The sequence below is a fragment of the Cydia pomonella genome, chromosome 2 (assembly GCF_033807575.1).
Source record: "Cydia pomonella isolate Wapato2018A chromosome 2, ilCydPomo1, whole genome shotgun sequence".
In the NCBI taxonomy this organism is placed as follows: Eukaryota; Metazoa; Arthropoda; class Insecta; order Lepidoptera; family Tortricidae; genus Cydia; species Cydia pomonella.
Window position 1 is genome coordinate 9,238,609 of NC_084704.1, and position 27,928 is coordinate 9,266,536.

General features: G+C 37.3%; 4 protein-coding genes across 5 annotated transcripts; 3 read left to right on the top strand and 1 right to left on the bottom strand.

Moving 5' to 3' along the window:
* The first annotated feature begins 3,117 nt into the window (after positions 1-3,117).
* LOC133533663 (larval cuticle protein A3A-like) lies at positions 3,118-5,054 on the top strand. The gene is made up of 2 exons (XM_061872692.1): positions 3,118-3,278; positions 3,989-5,054. Exons 1-2 carry the CDS (start codon positions 3,264-3,266, stop codon positions 4,517-4,519), a joined length of 546 nt encoding a protein of 181 aa, XP_061728676.1. The 5' UTR covers positions 3,118-3,263; the 3' UTR covers positions 4,520-5,054.
* A 4,474-nt stretch (positions 5,055-9,528) lies between these two features.
* Positions 9,529-17,312, bottom strand: LOC133533698 (cytochrome c oxidase subunit 5B, mitochondrial-like). Of its 2 annotated transcripts, none has more exons than XM_061872740.1 (3): positions 16,387-17,312; positions 11,338-11,507; positions 9,529-9,938 (listed from the first exon to the last, which is right to left on the bottom strand). In XM_061872740.1, the coding sequence occupies exons 2-3, from the start codon at positions 11,498-11,500 to the stop codon at positions 9,757-9,759; spliced, it is 345 nt and encodes a 114-aa protein (XP_061728724.1). In that variant the 5' UTR covers positions 11,501-11,507; positions 16,387-17,312; the 3' UTR covers positions 9,529-9,756. The 2 variants fall into 2 exon arrangements, with proteins under 2 accessions (XP_061728724.1, XP_061728717.1); XM_061872733.1 differs by having other exon boundaries at positions 16,391-17,305.
* Positions 17,313-18,524: 1,212 nt separating this feature from the next.
* Positions 18,525-19,645, top strand: LOC133533674 (larval cuticle protein A3A-like). Its single transcript, XM_061872702.1, is given in 3 exon segments — positions 18,525-18,626; positions 19,007-19,501; positions 19,503-19,645. Coding segments are annotated over 3 exon segments (543 nt in total). The 5' UTR covers positions 18,525-18,614; the 3' UTR covers positions 19,539-19,645.
* Positions 19,646-23,718: 4,073 nt separating this feature from the next.
* Positions 23,719-27,356, top strand: LOC133533631 (larval cuticle protein A2B-like). The gene is made up of 2 exons (XM_061872647.1): positions 23,719-23,806; positions 26,688-27,356. The coding sequence occupies exons 1-2, from the start codon at positions 23,795-23,797 to the stop codon at positions 27,291-27,293; spliced, it is 618 nt and encodes a 205-aa protein (XP_061728631.1). The 5' UTR covers positions 23,719-23,794; the 3' UTR covers positions 27,294-27,356.
* Positions 27,357-27,928: the final 572 nt, after the last annotated feature.

Here is a 27,928-nt window from a genome sequence, read left to right on the forward strand (position 1 = left end):
GCCGCTACTGATCGTCGTTTGAGGGCCTATGTCAAAGCCAGAGGAGGCCATTTTGAATAATATTGTCATATGTAATTCCTGATTTTGTGTACTTCATTTTAATATTTAGTTTATTCAACTTTCGTTCGTATATTTTTTGTAGTTAAAGATTATTGCAGTAACAGAATTTAGTAACCAACTAGGTAAAATCCGTTTGTTTTTATTATTATTGTAATATTTGGAAATTTACATTTAATTTATGCAGCTGGTATTGGTTCCTGTCGCAGTCGCAGCGCTGCTGCTGTTTCATGCTTAAAACAATAATCTAATTTTATGACTAACTAATTGATTGGGAGATAATTTATCACCTGTTATAATGACATATCGAGGCCTCGTGGTATTTAGGGAGCATTTGACGTTTCGGACAGACTAGTGATGTAACCGTATTTTTACGAGTAGGTACGAGTGAGGTACAAGTCGAGAAAAGAACACCAATCAGAAAAAAACAACTATTTAATATATGACATTCGTGATACAAATGTTTTAGTATATTATATATTTTTTTGATTTTAAATATAATTGCCATTTTGAGCAACAACACTTATCCTCCCTTATCTCAAGCTTCGGAAAATTTAAAATTAAATCTTTCCTGAAGGCGAGTTGGCTACGGATTCTCTGTTGTGCCATTTGCATTTTAAATGTTTGTTTCATAGTTTTGCTAACAATAAAAACATCGCCACGGTTGAATTTTATCTTATCACCTTGTAGCAGGAGTTCTGGGTGTTTTTTTATGATTTCCTCCATTATTTGAAACAAAATCTAACGCGAGACGTCTGTTGATAGTTATTGAATTAATGACAATGACATACATAGGTAAAATGATTGACATACAAAAATTAATGTCATTTAAATAGCGATCAAACCTCTTTCTCCACAGTTATGTTACAACTATGTGGATTGAAACCCAATAGATATTCATTAGTTATAATTCGTTCGTAAAAGAAGCGAAATAAGTACTATCTATAAGTATATCTATGTATAAGTAGTATCTTATTATCATAATTTATGTACCTCTAAGTAGGTATCTCACAACTTCTTCAAGCTATGTGTTCCTGGGTGCTAGGGAAATGCAATTAGTTATAGGTGTTTTAGCTAGGTACATTTCTAAATTCTAATTCCTACTAATTCCACCATTAATAAAACTTCAGTTCGAATAATATGTTAAGGTGTTTATTTGTGAAATTTTAGTTGGTGTCTGATTTGTAACTAATGCAATGTTATGGTATTGTACCAAAAGTACATTAAACTAGATTAATTAAGTAAATATTTTACGACCGGTATGTACTTTTAAGGTTGTGAGCACTTGTGTGTGGTATTGCACATTCTGGTTGTACATGTTTTGTTATTTTTAACTGATAAATAATGTAATTTAATGGATAATTGTTATTGGCCTTCGTTTATGTAAGCATTAATATGTTTTAGTTACATTTACGGCTACTGTTATCGTGAATACTAATACCATAAATTAAATAAGTGGTATACGTCGTTTTTGAGTTATTGGAATTTTGCTATTATTTCAATTAATCAAATTTAAATGACGTAATCGGTCGGGAGCCGACTGCCTACCAATCCAAGGGGATACATTAATTACCTATTAGTAGCTACATACACAGATACGATTTATTTACATTAAAATTGCCCATAAAGTCAAAGAGTGGTATTCCAAGCAGGCATTGCGGCAGTTATAGGTTAGCTCATTTTATTGCCTATGGGAAACTTGCTTCTCCCGTGTTTCAATTTGTTTTCTTTTGGGTCTCAATATAAACAAATGACTTTATGTAGATGTTGTTAGCAGCAGCATTAAGAAAACAATCAAAAACCCGTACTGTAAAATATATATAATTTATATCATTATCGACCTTACATATTTGCTTGTCGTAAACATTATGTTATAACTGTTATAAGCTTCTTACGCGCGGGTATCTTATTTCGGAAAGGTGCCGGGAAACGGATCTGTCGCTCAATGCCACCAGTGCTCCAAGATACCGACAAGTAGCTAATGGATAATAATATCGTATTTATGTAATGAATATGTAAATGTAGTGCAGCTAGGCACAGATCATATCGCTTTGTATTGTATTGTAATGGCGTATTTGAAAATAACAATGCCTTTACGGGGGGCAATTTGAATGACGAATTAAAATGGCGAATAAAAAAGTTTAAGGCCAGTCCAGACGAGGACAATTAATTTTCGCCCAATCTGTTTAAATTGCCTATACAAATCAGGTGGTGCGGGCGCTAAAATGAAGTTCACTCGCTGGTCTCACTTGATTCAATTTTTAGATTTTGACCGATTAAATGGAGATGCGAAAACAAGAATGCCAATTTTCAAAGCTAGTATGCGCGTTTAGGGGCATTTTTTTTTATTCTGAGCGCTCGAATCTCACCATAAATCTAAAATTGGTGATTAAATTGTGTACGTGTGGACGCTAAATGAGATTAGCGCCAATTTTTTTCCTGATAAAATCGGTGGATTTGATCATACCGTCTGGACTGGCTTTTACTTTTGCTAATTTATCACCCGACCGACGAAAAATTAATAAAAGTTTGTCTACGTACCAACGATTGGATTTATGATAATCAAATTTAAATTAAGTCATATAGGTACCATCCAAGGAATTCTAATATAAGTAATCCACACTGTTTGAAATAAAGGAAAAATTGATAAAGTCACTGGCTTAGGTTAGACTCCAATTCGCGACTCCAGCGTCCGCCGCTCTACCAAGAACCACCTGAGCTCATGAGTTTTGGTTGAGTCAGGACTAGTAATTAATTAATTTTATTAGTAATTACTATATCAGTCTTACTCTAACATACTTATTAGTATAAATATAAATCGTCGGGAATTTGCATGTGAAAAAAAATTACATTAAGTATTAACTTTGAACACCTTGCTCGCATAGCAACTTCTGCTGCTGGCTTTACAAACTTTCTCGAGCCTGTATTTCCTGAAGGTAAGTTCTGCATAAGCCGACTCGAACAACAGTGAGAATGGTGTCGCAAGCATCTAATTGGTTACATAAGCCGGGACTCCACGGCTAAAAGCATAAAAGCTCTATGTGTTATGTTCACGATCGCGACAGACACGGCTGACAATCCGGAACGTTCGAGTGAATGCACTGCAATGCTATAAATACGAGCTGCGACTTGGCTGCGATTTACTTCCAACTGCCTCCAAGCCCATTGTTGACGGAACCGCAGATAACAAACTGACGACTCCTGCGATGTACGCGTACGGGGTAAATGAAAAATTACAATTTTCTTATTTAATTCATGAATATGGGAAGGGTTTGTGATTTCAACAGTCTTTAGACGTATGTATGTATGTATCTGAGGGTTTGTTTTTGCCGCGAGTTTTTAACTTTTTATCGTGACATCAAAAGCACTCAGCCAGAATCATATCCTAGGTACTTATCGGTACTCTTGGAAAATAATAGGTTAGCCTTTTAACAGACGTCGGCAGAGTCAGACCAAGCTAAATTGGCAGCGGTTTTGGTAGCACAGAATGTGCAAGTGTTATCTTAAACGTCAAACTACAATGAAATTATGAAGTTTAAAATAGCTGTGCTAATCAAAGTCGCTGCCGAGTGAGCTTGGTCCGACTAACATTTGTTTCACATACAGTGGAATCCATTTTTTATGATTCCGCTTATAGTGACAAACCGCTTACTTTGACCTATTTATCCATTTTTATGAAATTATGACCGGTTAACAAATTGTTACGCTGACTTTGTTTACCTCATTTAACTTTGATAATGATAACATACCGTCAGGTGACAACCAAAATCACAAATTGCAAAGAAAATCTATCAACCTTATTTTGATACAAGTACGGTTCACTATGGCTCTGAACTTGTGGTAGTAATTAGCGAGTTTTTGATCGGCACGATACAAAGTTTTAAAATCGCACTATAGTCAAGCGGCTTAAGCATTTTATTTGTAATTGCAGCCGTTGCTGTGCCTATTCCCCATGGCTGTCGTCAGCATCGTGGTAAAAGACTCACCGCCACCGAACGAATACAAATATTCATACGAAATCGAAGACCCGACAACCGGAGATACAAAGAGCCAGCACGAGGTGCGGCGCGGAGACGTGGTCAGCGGCTCCTACTCAGTCGTAGATCCGGACGGGACAAGGCGAACTGTCAAGTACACTGCTGACCCAGAACATGGGTTCACAGCTGTCATTCACAGAGAGGCAGCCGCCCCGCCGCCTCCACCTCCGCCGCAACCTTACGCTTATCAGGACATTGAGTCTCAGCATCGCGTCCCACCGCCGTACGACAACGTCGATCTCGTTGTGAAATCCCCGCAGCCTATTGGACCGGTTTTTTATGCCAAACTGTCGTATCCTAAAACAAATTACGAAGACAAACCGGCCTTCTATTTCACTCCTGCGAACGAAATCCAATCTGATCGTGAGAGTTTCGCACAAGGACATTACTTTCAGCCGGCTACCGGTTTTAAAGACTATAATTAGATTTAGTACACAGATGTACCTGTTACTTTGTTTTATTGTGAACGTTTTTTCCTAAGATTGTGATAACTGTAGCTATAAGTGCGTTTAATAAAATATTATAATAAGCGAGCAGACAATTTCGGTAACTAATTTAGTTAATAATCAATAACTTTTTCTTATAATAACATTTTATTGTAGTTCTGCGTTTCTACATAAATGAATAAATCATAAAATAAAATGAACAAGTCATCATAAAATAAACAAATAAAATGGATTAATTAAGAAAAACAAAACAGATTTCTTTAGCTAACATCTTTGTTAGTATATTATAATATTAAACAGCAGGTTATAAGAACTACATGACAGCGACGTTAGCATGGTCGCATTTTTATCGCCTATCGTGTCATGCGTCACTTTCGCATTTACATACTTGTTAGAAGGTGACAGACGATAAAGAGGCGACCAACGCTAACGTTGATAGATATATCCTTTATTTGATGGATAACTAAAGTGTACTTCAATTTAAATAAAATATCATATAAGTTTGTGGCAAAAATGTCTTTTTTGGCTTGTGCCTTTGGTACAAGCTTTTATCGCTGACTGTACTTTTCTTACCACGGGCAACAAATACTCACCGAGACAACTCTTCACAATTAATTTGCGTTGTTTTATCACAGAGTTCCCATGGCCACTTCCTGTCTCCATCATCACATCAGCTCCATGTCATCATAATATGGCATTATCATCCGATTTATATAAGTATGCAAAATTTCTACTCTATCGGAAATCGGGAAATGGGTCAAATTTAGCTTCCAAGATTTGACCCCCACAAACATACATACATACATACTAACAGGGCAGTTTAAATAAAAGAAACACGCAAGCTTGAACAGTATAGTAGTTAGAAAAAAAAACTATAAAGTCAAACCAAGATAAGTTGGCAGCGATTTTGATAGCCGGGTTATTTTATTTTAAACGTCAAACTTCTATGAAAATATGACGTTTACTTGACACTTGCACCGTCTGGGCTATGAAAATCGCTGTCAACTTATCTTGGTCTGACTCTAACCTATTCCTAAATAACACAAAGAATATTCATAATAGGTAGATTACATAAGACAACATACATACTAAGTTTAGGCATGTATGAGCTTCTTTCCCTTGAGCACGACCACCGAAAAAACACCGAAAAAGTAAAATTTGCTTACAAGCCGGTATTAAATAACATTGGTAATAATTATAGTTGTGAGTTAAGGTTAAGTGTGGTTCCGGAGCAGGCGGTTGCAGCGCCACGGTTCAAGGCCGACGAAGTGGGGAGAGCGGCACTAAGCCATTTACCACAGCGAAATAATAGGGCTCAGCAAGGGATTAGTCCACATTTATGATGTCTTGGCTTTGTATGCATTTAAGTAGCATTATTTATGTCTCTAGTTGTGTATACATATACACTTATAATTATAAATAATACGGCAGATCGGTGAAAGCAACGTAATTGTCGATATCATGATGATGATGTTCGCTGCGTTTATTGCGAGTAAAGGGGGGGGGGGGGGGGGGGGGGTACAGACTAGCGTTTTACACGAGCGTACGTAAGCTCATATAGACCAAATGTAGCGAAATGTAACGCGCGTGTAAGCTCGTACCGCCGAAACGACCGTCACGCGCGGATAAAATACGCTAGTCCTAGTCCGAAAGCGCCCTAACATGTCGGTGTCACAAAAAAAAACTGTATCTACGCAAAACAATGAAATTATAAAGAAGAAAAGAGAAGTTTCGTTCGACAGTTTAGTAAGGTTATTGACCGAGCGTTAGCGACGGTCTCCGTTTCAGCTTAGGTAAAAATGCTTTCGTATATCCGGATGTTTTCCTCTGCAGGTCGCATTTCTCAACCGGTTCTCAAGAAATGTTGTGAACAAGTTCAGTAGTTAGATATAATTTTTATCGATTCGTTTTTATGGCGGAAATTGGCATAAAGGACTTAAGTGCCAGTATTACTGCCACTTGAGACCATTAGTGAATATAGTGTAGTGTATTTTATTTCATAAACATAACTAAACAAACTACCTCAACCATCGCAATCTAAGAGTCTACCGCGAAATAAGAATAACGAAATTTCTTTATGTAACCTCTTTATCACTATTGCGTATTCGAGCGCTGAAAAGGAAGATAAAGATAACTAAATTTTGATCATCACGTTTCCTGGTAGGCCCTTTGCAAACAAATCGCCTTGATGCATCAATGTCTTATTTTATTATCTGTGAAAACTTGTCAAGAAACAGTTTAAGGCACAGTATATATAAATTACTCTTAAGGTTTACGAAAGGTGCTAGTGCTGCCCTCTGGCGGGAAAACATTGTAGTAATACTCCCTATTAGGTTTTTAGGGTTCCGTAGCCAAATGGCAAAAAACGGAACCCTTATAGATTCGTCATGTCCGTCTGTCTGTCTGATTCTGTCACAGCCACTTTTTTCCGAAACTATAAAAGCTATACTGTTCAAACTTGGTAAGTAGATGTATTCTATGAACCGCATTATGATGTTTACACAAAAATAGAAAAAAAACAATAAATTTTGGGGGTCCCCATACTTAGAACTGAAACTCATAAAATCTTTTTTCATCAAACCCATACGTGTGGGGTATCTGTGGATAGGTCTTTAAAAATGATATTGAGGTTTCTAATATCATTTTTTTCTAAACTGAATAGTTTGCGCGAGAGACACTTCCAAAGTGGTAAAAAGTGTGTCCCCCCCCCCCCCCCCCCCCGTAACTTCTAAAATAACAGAATGAAAAATCTAAAAAAAAAAAATGATATACATTGCCATGCAAACTTCCACCGAAAATTGGTTCGAACGAGATCTAGTAAGTAGTTTTTTTTTAATACGTCAGAAAAATTAAAAAAAAAAAATTTTTTCATCAAACCCATACGTGTGGGGTATCTAAGGATAGGTCTTCAAAAATGATATTTGGGTTTCTAATATCATTTTTTTCTAAACTGAATAGTTTGCGCGAGAGACACTTCCAAAGTGAAAAAAAGTGTGTCCCCCCCCCCTGTAACTTCTAAAATAACGGAATGAAAAATCTAAAAAAAATATATGATATACATTACCATGCAAACTTCCAACGAAAATTGGTTTGAACCAGATCTAGTAAGTAGTTTTTTTAATACGTCATAAATGGTACGGAACCCTTCATGGGCGAGTCCGACTCGCACTTGGCCGCTTTTTTAGGGTTCCGTAGCCAAATGGCAAAAAACGGAACCCTTATAGATTCGTCATGTCCGTCTGTCTGTCCGATTCTGTCACAGCCACTTTTTTCCGAAACTATAAAAGCTATACTGTTCAAACTTGGTAAGTAGATGTATTCTATGAACCGCATTATGATGTTTACACAAAAATAGAAAAAAAACAATAAATTTTGGGGGTCCCCATACTTAGAACTGAAACTCATAAAATCTTTTTTCATCAAACCCATACGTGTGGGGTATCTATGGATAGGTCTTTAAAAATGATATTGAGGTTTCTAATATCATTTTTTTCTAAACTGAATAGTTTGCGCGAGAGACACTTCCAAAGTGGTAAAAAGTGTGTCCCCCCCCCCCGTAACTTCTAAAATAACAGAATGAAAAATCTAAAAAAAATATATGATATACATTGCCATGCAAACTTCCACCGAAAATTGGTTCGAACGAGATCTAGTAAGTAGTTTTTTTTTAATACGTCAGAAAAATTAAAAAAAAAAAATTTTTTCATCAAACCCATACGTGTGGGGTATCTAAGGATAGGTCTTCAAAAATGATATTTAGGTTTCTAATATCATTTTTTTCTAAACTGAATAGTTTGCGCGAGAGACACTTCCAAAGTGAAAAAAAGTGTGTCCCCCCCCCCCCTGTAACTTCTAAAATAACGGAATGAAAAATCTAAAAAAAATATATGATATACATTACCATGCAAACTTCCAACGAAAATTGGTTTGAACCAGATCTAGTAAGTAGTTTTTTAATACGTCATAAATGGTACGGAACCCTTCATGGGCGAGTCCGACTCGCACTTGGCCGCTTTTTTAATAATTGTTTTCATTTGCTGAAATCTCCTACCTAATAACCTATTTATTCGATATGCCTAAAATTCCCTACGCAAATCGTTAAATCATACTCGGTATTATATCTTATACCTTTAAACGAGCAATTCTTGTATATATATATACAGGATGATTCAGGAGACGTGAGCAGGATCAAGCCTGCATATTCAGTAAATTATCAGCAACTATTTCGTACCAGTATTTGTGAGATTAACGTTAATTTAATTTTTACTGTTAAAAAAAGAGTTTTATTTTATTTACGATATTTATGGTCACCCTCTTTGTTTTATCCATAATAAGTGACAAATTAAATGTCATCGGAGTGTGGTTACTTTTATAAAATCGTATCTCACTCAAGTGTGACATTTTATTTTCTTCATAATCAAAGTGCTGTCACAACGGTTAAAGAGGTATTATCTTTGTTAATTAAGTGTTGTAGGGTGTCCATGATTGAAGATAATCAAATTTGTCCTTAACAAAAAGTTAAATAACAGATAAAAAGCGTGATTGTTTTACTTAAATATGATGGTGAACGATTCATTAACATTTACTGATTGTGTAGGCTTAGTCCAGCTCACGTCTCATGAATCACCCTGTATATATATATATATATACGCAGAATATGGTCGCTAATTTCGTGTTGCCGGCCACTGTCCGTCTGGTCCAGCGGGTTAAGACGCGGACTGCTAAACGAGTGTTACGGGTTCGAATCTCGCCCGGTGACTAACTTTTTTTTTTTTATATGTTCAAGTTTATATATATTTTTTTAATTTTTATTGTTTTAGACAAGTTTAATTTAGTAAAAAAATGTAGTTAAGATTATTACCTATACACCACCATATTACAATAAATAGTTATAACCGAGCAAAGCTCGGTCGCCCAGGTACTATATATATATACAGGGTGGAAAAAATTAATGGGCCCCTTGGAGGGAAAGTACCTTAAAACAGAAAGTACCTTAGTGCATTTACTAAAAGGAAACTTTGTTTGATTTTCAAAAAGAAAAAACTACATTAAAAGATTTTTTACAATTCGCTTGTGTATTCTAGTGTACAAAATTTTCGACTTTATGGATATTTTGATCGACTAGTGTAATAAAATAGCGATTTTAGTCGGTGCGATTTTCAGGCGACACAAAGATTTTTTTTGTATAGCTTTTTGTTTATTGTGCTACGTATACATCACGTGACGATGGGCGCGATGGGGCAGAGCTCGAACCAGTAGCCACAGGCGCAGCGCTTGGGCTCCGTCGCGTGCAGCATCATCCACTCGATGTGGTACGTGTCCGGGTGGCACTTGCAGCCCACCAGGCGCTGGTGGAACGCGCTGGGCACGAGGTTCGGACGCTCGCGAGTTCCCGGACCTTCGCACACAATATAATATTTATTCATAGGACAAATAAGTATATATAAATAAAAAAGGTTATTTATCGGCCACTAGCTTCAAAAGTAAGTAATCAGCACAAACCTTCTTAAGATGCAGTAGGTTCAGAAAACGGATTTTAAAAAGTCGTAGCGCTTTTTTGGATCACAACACAATACGGCTGTCATAATTTAATTAGTAATCTTGTGGCCTTTCTCGAGGGCTTGTATCAATTCGAATTCTGAGTTTTTCACTTTCGCTCGATAGAAACAAAAATCACGAAAATAGAAATCAAAAATCATCGCATTTATTCGTGATAGACTATAACATACGTAGCATAACAAAAAGTATAAGTTAACAAAGTATAGCATAACAAAAGAAATAAATTATTAAACATAGAATAAATAAATAGTTTACCACGAAATGGTCCCGCTTCAGCATAAATGCTAACCCAAAAGTCAGCGCTGATCTTCCGGCTAATACCGGAAAATAGGTCTAAAGTGCACTTCAAAAATTTATAACAGATTAGGTATGCCCAAAAGCTGTAGAAATTTGAAAATTTGCGTCAAAAAATCGGCAATATATTTGAGGGAAGGTATCGATTACTTTTTTATTTATTTCAACGTATAATTTTTTTTAATTATATAACATGATATCTGCGCTCCCGGGCACGCACTTCTATTCTATCTCGCTCACGCTTACGCTCAGTGAAAGTGAAAGATGAACACGAACTTACTTCACCTTAAGTCCGTAAGCTACATAGAGTCAGACCAAGTTAAGTTGGCAGCGATTTTGATATCCCAGTCTGTGAAAAGGTTATTTAATTTAAACGTTACCATTTCATAGAAGTTTGACGTTTTAAATAACACTTGCACTGACCAGGCTATCAAAATCGCTGCCAACTTAGCTTTGTCTAACTCTATATAAATAACAACTAAATCAGCAACAGCCTTTGTCAAAGTTCTTACATAGACATACCCCCGTCCCCATTCTGCTAGTTCAGTGATAGTGATTTATGGTGGTCACGACCCGTACACAACCCGGTGAGATATAGAAGAAGATTCAGTAAAAGAAGAGCTAGCAAGTGTTTGTCTTATTACTTCTGCAGACTGTATTTATCGACAGTTAATTAAGGAAGTTGTTGTCTGTGTCCCCAGTCTAATATAAGTACTTTAGATATTTTGTTAAAACAAAATTCTTATTCAAAGCAGGTAACCCAGTCCCACTCCAGATAACTGCCGATGGTAATAGTCGGCTTTATGTAGCCTGTTGTCATGCCTCTTTATTTACTTTATCAATTGTTTTTTCTGTACTGCTTATTTTGTTGAGGTGCGCAATGAAGAATGTGCTATCGGTCTAGATCAGTCAAGCAGTACATTGAATAGATTAATGGATTATACCTCTTTTAAAGCACAAGATACGGAAAGGGTCACAGTCGCCCGCGAGGTGGGCAAGCAGTTCCCTCTTCTCCAGCCCTGTGACGAGGTCCAGCGGGTCGTGGAACGCGCCGTACACGCGTGTGCCCGCGCGCCGTATTGGCAGCACACGGCTTAACTTCAACATCACGTCTCTGTAATTATACGGTTATCACATTGATGCTCCGTGACGGGGGCAGCAGATCCTTCACGGATGCTGAACGCTGCTGCACATCTGAGCCATGAACATATGGGTTCACATTTGTAGCTGGTTATGACAAGCCATAAAAGCCTTGATAGATTGATATATTTAATAAGTAGTCCAATCCCTAAAATATATAATGGGAAGGTATAAAGGTAATTTCAATTTATTCAATATTTAGCACAATCGGATAAGACCAACCTCGAAATTTCTAGAACAGTCATGAAATTTGGTATGTATATTAATTAAAGTCCCCTTTTTTATGCTCACGCCATTTGACATTAGGGGACCTCGAGGAATCGCAGCCATCTTGGAAAATGTGTACCATCCAGGAGAAATTCGCGTTTTACTCAAAATCTACATTCTTAATGAAAATATATTGTAAGGCAACATTAAAGCTTATTAAATTCTTCACAAAAAAGTCCTGGATATATATTTTATTGATTAGCGGATATCAATAAAATATATATCCAGGACTTTTTTGTGAAGAATTTAATAAGCTTTAATGTTGCCTTACAATATATTTTCATTAAGAATGTAGATTTTGAGTAAAACGCGAATTTAGGCGCTAGAAGGAAAAATATGATTTAATATTCGGAGTCCTCTCAAGGCGGTTGGTTTAATTTTTATTTAATAGAACAAGTGTAAACAGGTTGTGAACGGTAAGAAGAATCTACCGATATATCCTTTTAAAAAATCCGTCCAGTATCCTAAGCTACAGGATGTACTGAATTATCAGTAATACTTTCTGGTTAAGTCGCAGTAGAGTAAAATGTTAATATTGGGGTAGATCACGTACAAATGTATAGTTAAAAGTGGAATTCATATTCCTCCAAGTTTCCTATTAAGAGAATGTCTCCTGGAATTATACAGGGTGAATTTTAAATCGTGAATCGTTATATATTTTTTGAACTCTATACATAGTTAACAATAACTTACAATGCTATTAAACCTAAATTAAGTACATTTTTATTTTATCAACTTTTAATTGGATTTGTCCTATTTTTTTGATCTCATAGTCACCCTACATGCATGTTTCGTACTTTTCATGAAAATTTCAACATTAGATATCCAACCTTCTAATATTGAAGTTGGCTGGATAGAATTTTGGCACGTATTGTCAATAATGTCAACATCCCCGACATTGTCAACATAAGTATTTAAATCGTATTTACTCATAAAATAATTAAGTTTTATTACGATTAATGGTATTAAAATGCCTCCACCGTATCCGTACACGAACATACAAAGGTTTGATATGGTATCTTGGTACGCTCAGACTGGCAGAATTGGTCAAACGCAAGAACTATTCGGAAGAAGGTATCCTGAGTCGCCGGTACTGAGACAAAATTTAATTATGAGGATGGTGCAAAACCTACGAGAGTATGGCCAATTTACTGTGCCTATGCACGCTCAGGCTCGCGGTCGACCACGACTTCTTCCGGATAGGCTGTACAGAAACATACGATTATTTTTTAATCGTAATCCTCAAGCGAGTACTAGAGCTGCTGCACGTCTTTTTCACGTAAGTCAACGTTACGTTTGGCAACTGCTTAATGCATCAGGGCTACATCCGTACCACTTTCAGCCAGTCCAAGATCTCATGTTGGCTGATTACGGAAAAAGGAGGGCCATGTGCCGTTGGCTATTAGAAAACCTGGACACGAACATACTATGGACTGACGAGGCAACGTTCACGAGGATCGGGCTATTTAATGTACATAATGAGCATTGGTGGAGTAGAAGAAATCCTCACGTTACGAGAAGAGATGCCTATCAAGTAAGGTTCAGTCTTAACGTGTGGGCAGGTATTCTAAATGATGCATTGATTGGACCATATTTCATTCAAGGACGATTAAATGGACAAAACTATCTCCAATTTTTGATAAATGTGGTACCAGATTTGCTAAGAGAAGTGCCGGAAGAGTACTTGATTAATTTGCATTATCAGCACGACGGAGCCCCGGCTCATTTCCACCGCGAAGTTCGTGCTCATCTGGACAGAGAGCACCCAGGCCGCTGGATCGGACGAAACGGGCCTATCTTATGGCCACCGCGAAGTCCCGATTTGACTCCCTTAGATTTTTATCTTTGGGGAGACATCAAACGGCGAGTTTATGAACAACCGTCTGAAACTGTAGCGGAACTGCGTCAAAAAATCGTAAGAGCTTTTGAGGCAGTAAAAGCCGACGTTTTTGTGTTAAGAAGAGTAAAGAACAATCTCAGGCGACGAGCAAATTTGTGTTTGGAAGTCCAGGGCCAGCATTTCGAACATTTATTAAAATATGTGTAAATAAATAAATTTTTTGTTGCAATATCTGTTTCTTTTTTATGTGAGTAAACTACAGGATGATTTTGAGTGTTTAAGTAACAAATTGCACAATGCATTTATTGCATAATAAGATTGATAAGATAACCTTTGCACTTAGATAAACATTGCGTTGCAAGTCACGTGACTTGTGTAGGTTGACCAAGGCGGATAACAAGTGGGGACGCACTTTCTGTTTTTGTTCATAATTAATTAAGCGGGTCCTTAATTGTAATTAACACTAGTGCTCTGTATTAGCCTTAAGTAGCTTTACCGGTAAACGTGATTACGATTCACGATTTAAAATTGTGAGAGTCAGAATCGCGGGTGTACCTAAATAAAATTAAATGAAAACCATACCATATTTTTGTACCTAATTTGTACTATTTAGTACCTCGTTTAAAAAAAATTGTACCTCACGGTACGTAAAGTTATCATCAAAAAACAGGTCACCCGCCATCCTGACAGTCAGAATGGCGGGTGTACTTTATTACGCTATGTTCCCGTGGTTATTGATAAATTCTATAAAAGCCAAATTTTTGTACCTTTTTTGTACTTTCATATTCAATTATAATAAGTCATTTTATTTGTGCTTTCCCAGTTTTACTCATTTTATATTTTGCTTGCTATTACAATTTTGCAGGCGTTATAATTTTTCAAGTTATCGATTTAATTTTTAAGAAAAAACGCTAATGTACAATTATTTTTATTACACCAGGATTTAGTACCTTTAATGTTTAATCTGTTAAGTTCAAATAACTCAGTAAATCATGTCTTAAAAAAGGCTAGGCGCCAATTCAAAGAAATCTTCCTAAGAAAAATCATTTTTAAGACATGATTTTCTGAGCTATTAGAACTTAACAGATTAAACATTAAAGGTACTAAATCCTGGCGTAATAAAAATAATTGTACCTTAGCGTTAAAAAAGGCTAGGCGCCAATTCAAAGATATCTTCCTAAGAAAAATCATTTTTAAGACATGATTTTCTGAGTTATTTGAACTTAACAGATTAAACATTAAAGGTACTAAATCCTGGCGTAATAAAAATAATTGTACCTTAGCGTTTTTTCTTAAAAATTAAATCAATAACTTGAAAAATTATAACGCCTGCAAAATTGTAATAGCAAGCAAAATATAAAATGAGTAAAACTTGGAAACCACAAATAAAATGACTCATATTATAATTGAATGTGAAGGTACAAAAAATTGGCTTTTATAGAATTTATCAATAACCACGGGAACATAGCGTAATAAAGTACACCCGCCATTCTGACTGTCAGGATGGCGGGTGACCTGTTTTTTTATGATAACTTTACGTACCGTGAGGTACAAATTTTTTTAAACGAGGTACTAAATAGTACAAATTAGGTACAAAAATATGGTATGCTTTTCATTTGATTTTATTTAGGTACACCCGCCATTCTGACTCTCACTTAAAATTCACCCTGTATAAGCGTTAAACTTAGATTCAGAAAGTATTTTCTATAACAAGATGTATTTTTTCCACAAAGATATCCAGGATTTTTTTGTGTATAATTTAATAAGCTTTAATGTTGCCTTACACTATATTTTCATAGAGAATGTAGATTTAGAGTAAAACGCGAATTTCTCCTGGATGGTAAACATTTTCCAAGATGGCTGCGATTCCTCGAGGTCCCCAAATGTCAAATGGTGTGGGCATGAAAAAGGGGACTTTCATTTATATACATACCAAATTTCATGACTGTTCTAGAGATTTCGAGGTTGGTCTTAATCCGATTGTGCTAATTGTAATGCTAAACAATACTTACCTAAATATGTATACTTAACATTTTTTTAACGAAATTTGCCGCAGAGCATCTTAATTTCTTATTTCAGCATTGTACTATTTACTACGTTTGCCGGCACAGAGAACCAGTATTTTGTGCTATGAGTTGTTGCCGGTCGACGACAAAAAATGAAAGCGGAGTGTGAATCTCGCAACCTAAACGCGTGAGCGCCATGAATTTCACGGCGCTTACGACGTCATGATCGCGTGGTACTGGTTGCGATCTTGCGACTATTTTTTGTTTCGTATAACTTCTCTAGTACCTGGGCGACCAAGCTTTGCTCGGTTATAGCTATAAAAATTAAAAAATAAACTTGAACATATAAAAAAAAAACAAAAGTTAGTCACCGGGCGAGATTCGAACCCGTAACACTCGTTTAGCAGTCCGCGTTATAACCCGCTGGACCAGACGGGCAGTGGCCGGCAACACGAAATTAGCGACCATATTCTGCGTCGAAAGAAAAACGCATGAAAACTCGAAAACACGCGTTTTCCCAAACATAAGACTATAATCTAGATAGATTGTATACCCCCAAAAACCCCCATATACCAAATTTCAGCGAAATCGTTAGAGCCGTTTCCGAGATCACAGAAATATATATATATACAAGAATTGCTCGTTTAAAGGTATAAGATATGAATGAAAAACTCAATGAATTTCAGTGCTCTTTCTGACATCTTTCTTGCACCAGCTCTTATGAATCGAGTCGTGCTTACTTACGTATAACTTGTTTCTTACTGTGAAGCCAAATATCACGCTTAAAACAGTTAATTATTTTTGCAAATATCTTCGGGTGTAATCACATCAAATTATATCTGTCAATAATGACGTAATGATATGACACAACTATATTTTAAAAGTGTCGTATAATTTACACGACAGTTGTTCTTTGTTTAAAAGCTGTTTTCTCCCAAATCTCCGTGAAGGTGTTAATAATTAAAATATTGTTTATCAGCAAATCAATAATGATCGGATACAGGTAGTAATTGTAGGACGAAAGAATAGCTTGGATGTGACTTATTTAACATTTCGTGTATTATGTTTATATTAAGTATAAATGTATTTTTATTAGAAAGAGAAGAGTCGTGGAATGTATTGGGCCCCATACATTCACCGACTCTTCTCTTTCCGCACAGACTCTATCGCTTTGTAGAGGTCGTTCTCTATAACACAAGAGGGGCGTCAATGTTAAACGAAATGGATTGAAAATAGCAAATAGAAAAAAAATACTAGAATAATAAAATTGAGAAAATTTCTTACATCATATACATGATTTTATTTTTAATGAAATAAGCTTATCCATGTTGGTTATCATAATCGACGTCAAAATTACATAAAATGCTACCTGTCTCCGATCCGATCATTGGTTATCAGTTATCAAAACTTTTTGATCTTCCCTTGAGAAACCGTGAATCAATACATCCTGGTGATTTGAGAAAAGCATCCTTTTCTTCGTAACAGCGGAGACTATAAATACTATTTAACAAAAAAAAACCGGTCAAGTGCGAGTTCGATTGAGTCGCGCACCGAGGGTTCCGTACAAACTTTGAATTATCTTGTGTAACTATAAAGGCGAAAGACTTTTGATCAGAAGTACCTATACTAAATATAATTCTGCACAGTGCCATCTATCGGCAAATTGTCTAACTAATTTGCGCCATTTAATGCACGTATGTTGGTATTTTGGGAATTCTCTATCATGTGAACCGATTTCAAAAATTGTCTTTTTCTTTGAAAAAGGGTGCCTTTGATGTAATCTCATAGAAATTAAAAGTGCAACATGCACACATGTAAAGTTGGTTAAATTGCAAACTGAATTCGGAAATATTTTTTGTTTATTAAAAAAAAGTTATCAAGATAGAGTTCTGATTATATTTTTCCTGTAAAGTTTATAGTAATGTTAATATTATTTAAAAAATTCAATATTTTTCTTCGGTAAACTTCGGAGATAAGGGGCGGAATGGTATTTTTTTTCATATTTAATAAAAAAAATTATAGTAAATAAAAGTAAAATAATACTTTCAATAAGTCCGGGTTAGCGTTGATCATAACTATTCCAAATTTCAAATCGATAGCTTTAGTGGTTCTCGAGATATTTAGCGATGTGACAGACAGACAGACGGACGGACGGACGGACGGATTCCATTAAAATCATTTACGACCAGAGTGCATCTTCTAACAATTACAATTAGTCCAAAGATGTAAAATACGTGTCGTTGAAGAGTAACGCACTGGTCTTCATCAGCAGTTCCACTTCCTCAGGTGGCAATTTTTTATATATTGACAAAAATATAAAAATCACTAATCAGCCAAGAAATGACGGAGTTTTGAGGTAACAAACAATAAAATAATAAAAAACCTAATCCCGAATTGACAACAGTCTGCATGTTTGAATTTGAAATATATTAAATAAATGTTTGAAATAAATATATAAAGTCGGTTAGAAATTAACATACATAAGGATCAATCGCATAGAACTTAACAAAAATAAAATAAATGTAAACATTTTATGTATACAAAAGTCAATAGGCTTAACCCTAAATAAATATACCGTATCTTTCCGTCGTGGATGATTGTCGCATTGAAAACCACATAATTAAATTATTATTTTGGTAACGATTACATGACAAAGCAAGGACGAGCCGTCCAAAGCAAGCCGCCCGCCATGCAAGTGATCTTTGCAAGTACGAACTCCATCAAAGATTGATCTTATTTAAATATAATACTGCCTGATTCAATATACTACCATATCAAAGGAGCTCATACCAAGATGTTCAAGTTGAGCAACTCTTTAATGCAACCGGTTTATACCGAGTCATACACGGCACAATGATATAATGCAACGCCTCAGGCGTTTGGACGGCATATAAAAAGTCCGCGAGATTCAAGTGCGGTACATTCAACTTGAGGTTTACTCACGGTGAAGTCACGCATCTCATCTAGAATGGCTTTCAAGGTACGAGCGAGCTTTTAGAGAGTCGTCAATTAACGTCATTACCACCTTGTCAACAGCCTCCACCTTTAATTGATTGATTAGGCTTTAATTGATTTGGGAATTTAATTTAATTAACGTTACATACTATCTAATTAGTACTTCACAGCCAATTTACTGTTATTTAACCTTAATTCTTATTTTCCATGAAGTTTATTGCCTTGAACTGCTATAGATACTGGCACTCGCCCTATACTTAGTTCTATAGTCCTTATTTTATGATATCTATGATTGATTTTCCAGTCGTATATATACATATATATAGTATTAATACCATAATGTAGATATATAAACCAAGTCAAACGTGTACGAAATGCTTTAACATTTCATTTTGTACATTTCAGCTGGTAGTGCTGGTGTGCGCGATCGCGTCTGTTCGTGCGGGAGTGGTTGCCCCCGCCGTGTATTCGCACGCCGCCCCCGTGGCCTACGCCGCTGCACCCGTAGTGCACGCCGCCCCGGTCGCGCACGCCGCCCCAGTAGCCTACCACGCCGCCCCCGTCGCCTACGCCGCACCCGTCGCTAAGGCCGTCGCCGTCGCCCCCGTCGCCAAGGTCGTCGAAGACTTCAACGCGCATCCGCAGTACAGCTTCGCGTACGACGTTCAGGACGGACTTACCGGCGACTCCAAGACCCAGCACGAGTCTCGCGACGGCGACGTCGTCAAGGGCTCCTACTCCGTTGTGGACCCCGATGGCACCAAGCGCACCGTTGAATATACCGCTGATGATCACAACGGCTTCAACGCGGTCGTGCACAAGGAGCCCCTCGCCGTCAAAGTAGCCGCCCCCGTGGTCGCTAAAGTCGCCGCCCCGGTAGCCTACCACGCCGCCCCCGTCGTGCACGCCGCTCCGGTGGTGCACGCTGCTCCTGTAGCTTATTCCGCCCCTGTTTACCATCACTAAATTAGAACAACCCCTAGTCATTTTTATTTATTGTCAAAAGCAACCATGACATGAAAATAAAGTCATATTTTTATTAAATCACTGTTTTATATTATTATTAGATTTATTAGTAAGGTTGCCAGAGCTCGGCGAGGGTGCGGAGTGTTGGTCGGCAACGCGCATGTAGCACCTCTGGAGTTGCAAGCGTTCATAGACTACGGTAACTGCTTACAATCGGGCGGGCCGTATGCTTGTTTGCCACCGACGTAGTATAAAATAATATTATTCTAATTATCAAAATTATATTTAAAAGAATACATACTTATTTGAAAGTTTTTTCGCATGTAATTTTCTACTTTACCCGAACTATTAAATAAATGCTAAAGAGCTCCATCTCAATGAATGATTCAAAAGTGAAATTTCTTCAACCTAAAACGTCTCTTTTGACACTGACAGATCAGTATCATGTCGGAAACGGATCGAATAACTAAAACTCGAATTGGCCTAATAGGCATGTACCTAACGAAATTTCATTTCTATGGATAGGGCTGTTCGGGACCGGTGAAACTCGACTTTCCGAATCCGCATCGAACCTAAACCTGTTTTCCGAGCAGAGCTTTTTTGTTTGTAATATGTAAAGCATAGTTCACTTAGAATTGGCACGTGATTATCATTAAAAAAAAAATAGCGTTCGAAAAACTAAATAAATCGGCCAAGAGCATGTCGGGCCATGCTCAGAGTAGGGTTCCGTAGTTACTCTTCCGTCACAATAAGCTAAACTGGAGCTTAAAGTATGGTAGATTGTTAACCAAGGGATGAACTGTGGGTGTACGTCTTTTTACTATGAAGGGGAAACTTTTTACGATAACTCAAAAACGGCTAAACTGGTCATATCCGCTATAGTTTTCATTTAATGTCTTTCTTAAGCTCTACTTCCAAGATTTTTTTCATATTTTTTGGACCTATGGTTCAAAAGTTAGAGGGGAGAGATTGTTAAGGTTTTGTGTAAATTGTTTGAAATATAACGATGTTGTCGGAAAAAATCACGCTGGCTAGGAGCGTTAATCGAAAACGGTGCCTAATCCGTTTGAGCTATAACAACACAATGTATGGTGGGGTTGTTTCTCATTCATAGGTCTACAAAAAAGTCCGCGATGTTAAATGTCTAACTTTTAAGAATAACTTACTATATCCATTCTTAACTTCTAGAAAAAGATCACGTAATATGTGGCATTTGCAAAGCTATTTACATGGATACATTATTAACAATTATCAAAATAAATACGTTAGTTGTATAAAATAAAGAGCTAACTTCGCACGGTCCCACCACATAGTGCCGCTCCTGAGCCATAACTATGGTCCCATCCCACGAAACTTGGAAGTAAAGCGATCCCAGCGCATAAGGTGGTAAAAATTTGAACTAACTGCGGATAGCGTTTTTAACATTTCGTACAATTATATGGCTCGAAATGAAACTTTGATTTACGATTACTCCTGAAATATTCATTTAAATTGTATGGTGTAAGGGACCATTGTAATCTGTATGAAATGCTTAATATAACTAACGTATTTATTTTGATAATTGTTAATAATGTATCCATGTAAATAGCTTTGCAAATGCCACATATTACGTGATCTTTTTCTAGAAGTTAAGAATGGATATAGTAAGTTATTCTTAAAAGTTAGACATTTAACATCGCGGACTTTTTTGTAGACCTATGAATGAGAAACAACCCCACCATACATTGTGTTGTTATAGCTCAAACGGATTAGGCACCGTTTTCGATTAACGCTCCTAGCCAGCGTGATTTTTTCCGACAACATCGTTATATTTCAAACAATTTACACAAAACCTAAGCCTTCCTCAAGAATCACTCTATTGATAGATGAAAGTCGTATGAAAATCCGTTCAGTAGTTTTTAGTTTTGGAGTAGTTTTATAAGATGTAGTGAATTGACGTTTCCCCTAGACTTGCGGACACTAGGTTGCGTGACAGTCGTGCACGCTCCCAGCCCACTGATTACCAGTTCGCCGGACGACGTCGGCCTGTCAGTTATTCCCGATTGTCAGCTTTTGCGAATAACTGACTGGCCGATATCGTCCGGCGAACTGGTAATCAGTGGCCCCTTAAGAGCGTTCGTTTTTAGGATTCCGTACCAAAAACGTACAAAAGGAACCCCTTATGATGCGACTCTGTCCGTCCATCCGTCCGTCCGTGTCCGTGTCCGTGTCTGTCTGTCAAATTGCCAAATATCTCGAGAACTACTTGACTAGATAGCGATATGAAATTTGGAATAGTTATGAACAACGCTAACCCAGACACATTGAAAGTGTTATTTTTTATTTTATTTTGTATAAATATGTATAAAATTCCCAATATAAAGAAGCGGCACAATTTTGAATGTCTAGTTACTAGGTCAAGTGGGGTATCATTTTGAAAGAACTCTAATTCAACATTTCAAAATATATTTTTTTTCATAGTGGAAAAAAAAACCTCCCGCGGACGCTTCGGCTGTGGAATGAGCTTCCTGCCGAGGTTTTCCCGAGGGGCTACAGTATGGGGTTCTTCAAAAAAGGAGTGTATAGGTTTTTAAAGGGTCGGCAACGCGCATGTAATATCCCTGGTGTTGCAGGCGTCCATAGGCGAAGTTTACGAACGAAAAATTATCTTTTTTTTTTTATATAACCCGCCCGGACCGACGGGCCTGTCCATCTGTCACCAGGGCGTATCTCATGAACCGATGATGTATTTCTGTTGCCGCTATAACAAAAAATACTAAAAAGTACAAAACCCTCGGTGGGCGAGTCCGACTCACACTTGTCCGTTTTTTTTCCTTTCTGGTACCTTCTACTTCTTGAACTCCATTATATTATACATATACATTATATAGTACATGTACTGATTCACTCATTGCAAATGAAACTTTGTAATCCTACAAATACATTTATATGGGATTACAAAGTTATTTATTTATGCAGTTGCTGTATCTAGAAAACTGAACCGAAATTGCAACATATTTGAGTTTTTTCTTGATTTATACACTAAACCCTAATTTTATTCTATGTCTGCTAAAAGTGCCTTAGAGTTTCGATGATCAGTCAGTCAGTCAGAACCATCAAAAAACTTTGACTATTAGTTATAATTTTTAAACTACTGGTTCAAATTGAATGAATTGAAATTTGAAATAGGTATACTGTGGTTATACAATGCCTACTAGGTTACTAAAAATTCAGGCTTCTAGTTTTATCCACAACGAAGCTATGATGGGGTTGAAAATGGCCTGAAGAGCTTCGAGAAAAGGATGGTACGGCCGTGCCGCTTTTTTGCTTGACTTGGCGCGGGCACTCCCGTGCCCCCAGATTTCGTACCCATCACATCACACACAAATTCTCCTACCAGAATTCTAACGCAGTACTACTAGCGTACTAATTAGTTAATGTATACTGTACCCCTAGTGTAAATTTGATCGACATCATAACGTGACGAACGCGTTTGCGTTAAGTCTCATTTTGTATAGGATTTTGAGTTTCCAAAACGTCCCGCTTGGGGCGCTCTTTCTAAATCCAATACAAAATGAGACTAAACGCAAACGCGTACGTCACGTTTCGAAATCGAATTTATTTACACTAGGGGTACTGATCTAAGTGATCTACGCTACGGAAGCCTTCCTTATGCGTAGTCCTATACGCACTTGGGCCGATTTTTTTCAGCTAGGGGCTTGAAACTTCGTAGATTGGGGTTGTGACAGACAAAATGCCATGCGTTATAAAATATTTAATAAATTACTCTACTGCTATATTTTACTGCATAATGTTATATGCTCATGTAGAATATATAACATCTAAGATACAAATCCACGCGTACGAAGTCCCGGGCAACAACTAGTACCTACACAATATTTTCTAAATAATTCTAATTAATTCAAATTAGGGAGACAAACAAAGGTAGGTACTTATATTAAGAAAGCTAATTACACCCTCTTAAAAATAATAATCTCTCTCAGTGTATGAACACTGCATTTCATAACGGTGCGGTGTTGGCCCGTGGTCAAGTAAACGGCCGAATTTTCCGCCATTGACAAATTGCAGCTCATTTCCAATTGCGTGCACATCCATAGTGATGCGCAGACATAATACTAAGTGCGAGCTTGAGCTGTGTCACAACCCGTGGCCACTATATATACTGTGCTGTGCTCCTGGGGATCATAGTCGCACTTGACTGCACTCGACAACCCATCCTCAACAACAATGGCCTTTAAGGTAACTTTTAACTTCTACAGCCTCATCCACCAACCCATCTATTGTCTAAACTTATTTTCAAATATATTATTCATCTTCATTTTTAGTTAAGAGGGAAACATACCACGTGATCGTCCTTACAAAAAAGAGAAAACGTTTTTCCACTTCTAAATATTTTGCACTCTCCGTGATTTTTTAGTACCTATGTTATTCACACAATAAAAAACTAGATTGAAAACTTTTAGTTTTTTTTCAAAATTTGCAAAACAATTTTTTTTTTTACAAAAAAGCGAAACCATTAATCCTAGAATATATTATGCTGAAGCGATCGACATCAAAATCAAAGTGATTTGTTAAGATTTAGTTAGTGGAACAGTTTTCTCCCGAAATGGAATTTCATAGAAAAAGTACCGTTACTTCATTACATTCAAAAAGCTATTCTTCCCTCTAATCTCTTTTCAGTTCAAATATTTATACCTACAAATATTTTTTTTAACAAAAACATCACACAAAAAACAGTGTTTGTAACTTTTTTCCTGAAATGAGAATCCCATCAAAAACGTAAATGTGAAATGAGAGCCAAGTTCAATATTAAGAACATGCATCGTTGTTGACTTTACCGGCCAAATGGCTGGCATTATGTCAATCTATTTTAGATGATTGCATTCTTGCGTGGGGTGGCTGTGCTAAGTCCACTTTAATAGACTTGGAAAGAGCTCAAAGGGCGACGATATCCTACACATGCTCTCTATAGTGAAGCTCAAGTTTAGTCAGTGAGAAAATTATTCATTTTACGTGTTGCCATGCTCATGCGCAGAGATACTAGTCAGTCATCTAATTTGACAAATATGTTACAGAAAATTGTAATATAAAAGATTGTCGGTTAAGTCAAGCCAAAATGCAAATCCAGTCTCTTCTGGTATCCTGGAGTTATGACGAAATTTTGAAAGTTGTAAGGTAATAGCAGCAGATATTTAGTACGTAAACCTCGATTGGTATCTGATCCCATGAGAACAAATTCCCTCGTAGGGCTGCATCTTCTGGCTATGATTTAATGCGCGGGCGCAAACATACACACACACATCCACATATCATATCTAAATTAAATATTAAAATACCTATTAACTTGTGCACCTTTATGCTCAAGCAATTTAAATAGATACATAGTGTCTAAAAACAACATGTAAAACTGTTAAAAAAAGAAATGTTTTGTATCAAAATTGTTATATTTAAGTATCTTTAAGCTGGTAACCACGATACAGGCTTTGCCTAGTGCGGAGACCATTGTTAATCTTAGGCTTGAACATTAAAATTTTAAACCTTTACTGTAAAAAGAATATCCTGTTGTTACAACGTAAAAAGGAAATAAATATTTTTATTATTATTTAAATAATTGAGATTTATGCCTATGGATGCCAAGTTAAGTTCTAGTTAACTTGGGAGGTAATTAATTCTCATAATTTTAAAACTTATTTTACAGTACATATGGTGCTACTTTACCGCACTAGTGCGAAAATTAGCATATTACGTTACTGTGTCGAACATTTAAAGGGCCATGTGCACTGTAAAACGTTGTACGATACATGTGCGAATAGGTAATTCGCAACTCGTGCCGATTTAAAACACTCCCTTCGGTCGTGTTTTAATTGATCGCCACTCGTTTCGAATTTCCTATTTTTCGCACTTGTATCGTAATGTACTATTATAAAATCTAAACTTACGATTACAAAACGATAACGTAAAGTAAAATATGAAATCTTAAATCAACAACGACGTATCCTTTTAAATCATATGGCCTTAGTCTCATTGTGATGCAGCGGGCAGCGTCCGGCGTCCTTGACGGCCGATATCCTCGGCTTGTTAGTAATTTCTCCACGCCGCCTTGCGCAAGCGCTCTAGTCTCGCCCTCGCTAACCGTGTCACTATTTCAAGTACAACTGTTATGACTTAAATTAACGCAGGTGTCAAGCATGCGAAGGATCTTTACATATATAAATAAATAATAAATAAATATTATAGGACATTATTACACAAATTGACTAAGTCCCACAGTAAGCTCAATAAGGCTTGTGTTGAGGGTACTTAGACAACGATATATATAACGTATAAATATTTATAAATACTTAAATACATAGAAAGTACCCATGACTCAGGAACAAATATCCATGCTCATCACACGAATAAATGCCCTTACCAGGATTTGAACCCGGGACCATCAGCTTCGTTAGGCAGGGTCACTACCCACTAGGCCAAACCGGTCGTCTAAATAATATATACTTCGAGAGAGCCATTCCTGTCCTAATATCTTTACTAACAATATACAACTTACATTACAAAGACAATAAATAAACTAATAATGAAAACTAAAACTAAACTATTATGTATCTTAAAATAAATGGATCTACTGTTTTCCATAAAGTTTTAAGTTTACCCGCATTTTCGTTAGACATAATTTGGTTTTTCTCAGAAACGCGTAACTTTTCAGGATTGCCATAAAACAAACCTAACCTAACCTAACCTATCTATATGATAACCTAAGGAAATTCCTGAAAAGTTAACGGTTTCAGAGTTATGACTAATGATAATATAACTATCATTACATTATGATTTTCGATAATTATGTGAAAGAGAGGGATCCGGTGTCACCCGCGCCAATACATGTACGGATAAGTACGAGCGAAATGCACGATAACTAAATAACATGATTGAGATATCATTCCGATGGTTCGTTGGAATTGAAGTTTCGGGAAATCAACATTCTTGAAATCTAGTTTACACATTGTATTGTAATGAAAGAAAGCATTTTGATTTGCAGCATCCGTTTTATGCCGTAACTATTGTACTTATTTATCCTGGCAAAGTATAGGTATATCATTTACTTAAAACTAAATTTTAATTACAGTTCGTCGTCTTCTCCTGCCTTGTGGCCTTCACTAAGGCTAGCGTGGCCCCAGTAGCAGTAGCTGCTCCCCTTGCAGCAGCGCCCGTGGTCGCGGCGGCCCCAGTAGCGGCGCGACTCGAGGAATTCGACCCTCTGCCGCAGTATCGCTTCGGATACGATGTGGCGGACTCACTCACCGGCGATTACAAGAGCCAGACGGAGCAGCGCGACGGCGACCTGGTGCAGGGTCAGTATTCGCTGATCGACTCGGATGGCACGCGTCGTGTGGTAGATTACTCGGCCGACTCAGTAAATGGTTTCAACGCTGTCGTACGCAAGGAACCGCTCGTAGCCGCTGCGCCCGCTGTTGTGGCGGAACCCGCCGTCGTGCCCGCACGCATCGCTGCTGCTCCAGCGGTAGCCCAGCCCGCCATCGCCCGCTACGCTGTCGCACCTGCCGCTTACACCGCTCCCGTCGCGAGAGTAGCCGCTTACACTTCCCCTGTGGCTGCCGCTTTCACCGCGCCTGTGGCTGCCGCATACACAGCCCCAGTCGCCAGGGTGGCCGCATATTCTGCACCGCTCGCGTACAGATACGCCGCCCCGGCACCGGTCTTAGCCGTATAAGGGATCTGCTCTCATCGACAAATTATTTACAACTATGGCCCATTAAAGATTTTTATACGATCAGTTAATTTTTACTTATTTATAAATAATACTTATAAAATACACCTATGCAAATAAAATCCGTTACTTGGGTATTAGGCAATTAGGCAGACAACGCACAACCTAAACTGTTGAAGGTAAAAGTTCAAACTTAAAACACATATTCTTCAAAGATAGAGCGTGAAATGCGTTGTGAAACGATTGTATTAAATTCAAGGTGGAGAAAATGCTTTTATAGTATGTTTTACATACCTAGCTTTTGACTGCAGCACTGGAGCATTACGTTCCCCCCTGGACAACTACCTTATCACACTCGGTTACGAACGTGGAAGAACAATTCCACTCAGACAACTAGTTTTCTTCGCGGAAGATACTTTCCCCCTAGACAACTACCTAGTAGCTAAATTCGGTTAAGAAAATGGAATTAGAATTCCACTTACATAACTGGTTATCTCCGCGGAAGAAATAGTGCGTCTAGTTAACCAGTTATCAAACTTGTATTGGTTGTCTGGGTGGAATAAAGGAAAAATTCAACATGGCAGCCGTTTTTAAAAATTTTGACCTCGGTTTCCGATTTAGGAGCCGTATGAATCCTC